Source organism: Triticum dicoccoides, chromosome 2A, assembly GCF_002162155.2.
Source record: "Triticum dicoccoides isolate Atlit2015 ecotype Zavitan chromosome 2A, WEW_v2.0, whole genome shotgun sequence".
Lineage (NCBI taxonomy): Eukaryota > Viridiplantae > Streptophyta > Magnoliopsida > Poales > Poaceae > Triticum > Triticum dicoccoides.
This window is the reverse complement of record NC_041382.1, coordinates 123,995,608-124,000,424: the sequence shown is the minus strand read 5'-3', so window position 1 is coordinate 124,000,424 and position 4,817 is coordinate 123,995,608. Positions and strand designations below refer to the sequence as shown.

At 46.3% G+C, this 4,817-nt stretch overlaps 1 protein-coding gene across 1 annotated transcript; it reads right to left on the bottom strand.

Moving 5' to 3' along the window:
• On the bottom strand, positions 1-1,320 carry LOC119359149 (aspartic proteinase nepenthesin-1-like). The gene has a single exon (XM_037625465.1). It carries the CDS (start codon positions 1,318-1,320, stop codon positions 1-3), a length of 1,320 nt encoding a protein of 439 aa, XP_037481362.1.
• Between the last annotated feature and the right edge of the window lie 3,497 nt (positions 1,321-4,817).

The following is a 4,817-nucleotide window of genomic DNA, read 5'->3' as shown; positions in this document are numbered from 1 at the left end:
TCAGAGCTTACTACAGTCGGTGGGGACAAATGACATTTGCCCTACGGTGATGTCAAACAGCAAATGTATGTTCTGCTGCTGGAAATTGCCGAGCACTGAAGTCGAAGTCGACGTCGCCCCAGCAATGTTTAAGCAGAACGACGAGTCCTCTCCGTCGAAAGACATGTAGTTGTCCCTGTGCAGCGTCATATCCGCACCGCCGGCGAAGTGCAGCACCATGTCCGGCATGGCCGGGAGCTGCCGCTCACCGGCGGGAGCCGGGAAGCAGGGGTTGTCCAGGCTCGTGGCGTTCACCGCCGGCTGGCCGAGCACCTCGGCCACGTGGTTGGCGACCACCCTGAAAGCACTTTCTACGAGGATCGTGAAGATGGTGCCGGAGTCCACGATCATCCCGCCGGTGCCGTCGGCGCGCAGCGCGAACGTCTGGTTCGGGATCGGCAGGCGGGTGTCGCCGAGCGATATGCCCTCGAGGGAGACGTAGTACCGGGACGGGCTCTGCGGGCTCTGCAGTAGGGGCGTCGACTGCACGGCGGCGTCGCCACTGGTAGCCAGCTCCGCGACGGAGCCGAACAGGACCGGGCTGCCCAGGCTGGTGTTGAAGAAGTCGGTGAGGCAGTAGCTGAACTTGCCGACCCCTAGCTGCGCCACGAGGGACAGGCTCCCGCGGCCGAGGCCGACCGTCCCGGTGGAGTTGTACGAGTCGCCCCCGTTGTCCGTGCCGCAGCCGAACGCGACGCCTCCGGCGGAGGCGGCCGGTGCTTCGCCGGGAGTGCTAGAGCCGAAGGTGAGCGTCTCCGTGCCCAGGCCGCCAGCCGAGTAGGCGCCGTCGCCGTACGCGTAGCGGTACCTGCAGAGCGCGGAAGGGGTGCAGTTGCGGCTCCATATGGGCAGGCACGTGGCGCTGGAGCAGGGCATAGGGGAGAAACTGGAGGAGGTGGTCGGATCGTAGACGGGCGTGTCCTGCGGGAAGCAGAGCTTGCACGGCTGGCACTGCGTCCAGGTAAGGTCGCTGCCGGTGTCGGCGAGGGCGACGAACGGCACCGGCGGCGTCCCGATGGCGAGCTCCATGAGGTACTCGGCCTGGCCCGAGCGGAGCCTTGGCCCGGTGCTCGACATGGAAGACGTCGTGGAATAACCCGGTAGCGTCGTGGCCGCTCGGAGGCGGCTTCTGTGCACGGCTCGGCGCATCAGCTGCGCCTTGGTGAAGCCGAGTTTGGAGTCAATGTGGGTGAGCGTGGAGCGGTAGCTGGACGGTGGCGGCGCCGCCGAGTTGGCTAGTGAGGCAAGTAGGAGCAAGCTCAGAGCTTGTAAAGGACCCATGGAATCGAGCGTATGGATGATCAGTGCTGAAACTTGCAAGTCTTTTTATAGGAAGGTTTCACCAAGAATGAATGACAACAGTAAGTAGTAGAGCATTAACGAAATCGTTACACTACTCCGATCTTTAGCATGCAGACGTAGATGTCGTCATCAAGGGCGGAATAAGCTATGGAGCAGAGCATAGGACGGCCGTCTGCCCATATTGTTGGCGCTAACCGCCTCCTAGCCCCTACTGCCTCGGAGTCCTCCGGCCTCTAAACCTCGTGCCGCCATTTGGCCACCGATGTGCAGAGCTACAGCAAAGACTGGAAGAAGAAGAAACGAGCTGGCTAGGATGGAAGGGGCCTTCAGCTTTAGGCTTAAGTAGTTCGGTTGCTAGCTAGCTAACACTAGTGACTAGTGCCTTCATGACCATCTTGTTTTATCTCACATTGTGTGCAAAGATAATGTCGGTAAAAAAAATCGGTAAAATAAGCCCAACATGTACGTTTTTTTTACCGATTTGCCCTCCATCGGTAAAATAATCGGTAAAATCACTAGTATAGGGGGGCCAAATCGGTAAAAAAAATGTCGAGTTGTATCATAATAATGTGTCGCTTTCCACGAAAATAAAAAGTAGTTATTCATATTAAGAATTTCACTATATTACATTTAGATGTGAGATAATATCTAAATTATGACATCAGCGGAAATTATCACACACTGTGCCGCTCATGAATTGAACTCACAACTCAGGACCACGTACAGAGCAACAGTGGCAACTATCACTCCACCCGATAGCTAACGGTGATAACTAAGTAACGGCAAATATTTAAGTACATAGTACAGCGTCGATATTAGAAGACATTTTAGAAATTTTTTGAAACCTTTTTCCATAAATTGTTCACAATTTTGAAATATACAATATTTTTGCAAACACAAACAGTTTTAAAATTTCAAAAGTCTTTTTTAATGTGAATAGAATTTATAATTCCCAATTTTTTTTGAAAAATAAGAACACAATTTGGTATTCCGAACAATTTCTTCACGGACAAATTTTAAAAAATTGAACAATTTTTGAAAATCCCCGAACAATTTTAAAGTGGGGACACTTTTAAAAATTCCAAACCTTTTTTCAAAAGCATGAATAAATTTAATTTTTTAATCATAAATTTCAATAACAAAGATTGCTTGCACCATTTAAAAATGCTAACATTTGAAAATGTTCATGATTTAAAAAGAATGTTTGTGATGTTTAAAAAATGTATTGTACAATGAAAAAATCATAGCATTCAAAGAAATGTCCGTGACAACTTTTTAAATGAAACATCATGCATTTAAAAAAAATCACAACATTTTCTTGAAAAATTGTTTTATGCAATTTTAAAAAAATGTTTGTGTATTTTTTTTTTGAAAAGTCTCATACCATTTTGAAAAATGATCACCAGGAATTTGAAAAATGTTTACCTTGTATTCTAAAAAATGCCCGGGCCTGTATTTGAAAATAATATTCATCATGTATTTAAAAATAATGTTTGATGTGTGTTAGAAAAATGTTTCCTATGTATACAGGAAAATATACAATGCGTATTGCAAAAGTTGACATGTATTTCCCCAAAAAAATACAACTATATAGGTGTATTGGGTTGGGAACGAGTTGCATGCCGAAAATGGACATGCAACTATGTCGGGCATGAGTTGCATGTTTGGGTTGGACATGCAACTGGGTCGTGTGGGTTTATGTGTTGGGGTACAACATGAAACTAGATAGGGCTCGGGGCAAGTTACTGCTGAAAAACAAAGCACAAGCCTAGTTGTGAGCCAAGGGTGGGCTTGCAACTGGTAGAACTACGAGTTGAGTATCGAGTCGGGGTGGACTTACAACTGGGACAACTATAAATTATGAGACCAGTTGTGAGTCAAGGTTCGACTTGCAACTTGGATAAAACAAATTATGGTTCTAGTTGCGAGTCAAGGGCGGACTTGCAACTAGGATGAAAGACAAAAACACAAGCCTAGTTGTGAGTCAGGGTGGGCTTGAACCTGGGATAAAACAAACTACATGACTAGTTATGAGTCGAGGGTGGACTTGTAACTTAGACACGTATATCAAACATGACACCGAGTCGCGAGTTGAGAGTGGACTTGCAATTGAAAATCAAAACCAAATCACATGCCCAGTCGCGAGTCGAGGGTGGACTTGCAACTAGGACAACAACAAACTATGTGCCCAATTGAGAGCCGAGGGTGGACTTGCAACCGGGACAACAATAAAACTATGATCCAATGTGCGAGTCGAGGATGGACTTGCATTTAAGAAAACTATGAAACAACGAGACCAGTTGCGAGTCAAGGGTTGACTTGCAACTTGGATGAAACATACTATGGTCCCAACTATGAGTCGAGGGTGGACTTGCAACTGGGTTGAAAAGCAAAACACATACCTAGATGCGAGTCGAGGGTGGGCTTGCAACTGGGAGAACTATGAGCCTAGTTGCGAGTCGAAGGTGGACTTGCAACTGCGACAACTACGAAACTATGAGCCAATTGCGAGTCAAGGGCGGACTTGCAACTGGGATGCTACAAACTACAAACTACAATCACAATTGCGAGTCAACAATGGACTTGCAACTGGGATGAAAAACAAAACACATGCCCGGTTGTGAGTGAAGGGTGGGCTTGCAACTAGGATAAAATAAACTACGGGCCTAGTTGCGAGTCGAGAGTGGCTTGTATCTGAGACTACTATATAAAACTATGATACAAGTTGCTAGTCGATGATGAATTTGCAACTGGGACAAAAATGGGTCGCCTCCCCTGGGTAGCGTGTTGAGGATGGATTTGCAATTGGAAAAAAGCTGGTCCATTTGCATGTTGGAGGTTGAATTGCAACTCGAATAAGATGGATGGGCCTCTAGTTATGTGCCGAGGATGTACTTGTAATAGGGACAAAAATATATGTCGGGCCAAGTTGCATGTCAGGGGTGAACATGCAACTTGGCAGAAAAACTGTTGCCCCCAAAGTTGCATGTCGATGGAGTTGCAACTATGATGAAAAATAGGCCGGACCCAGATGTATGTCGGTGGTGGACTTACAAATGGCACAAAAGGGTCTCCCCCTCCCCTAGTTGCATATAGAGGATGTAACTGCAAATAGGCAAAAGTAGGCACAATAGTGTGACGCCCGGATAATTAGGCTACAGTAACCCCACGTTAACGATGCCACGTCACCATGGTTACTGTTGTTAATCTTGCGTTAGTTCAAAACCGATTCAAATTCAAAATTGAATTAAAGGCAAACAACAAAAGTTTTCAAACTTTAAAACTAAAATGTCTGGATTGTGCCAAGTAATGCAAAGTTAATTGTGGTGAGGAAACACCACTTTTATAAAATGTTTTAATACTCTAAAATGATTAAAACAGCAGTTGAAACGATTAAATAAGTGCCTTTGATATTTTATAAAATCATAAACTATTTTATTTTGAGGTGAAACTTTTTAGGGTAGTGGGTTACTTTG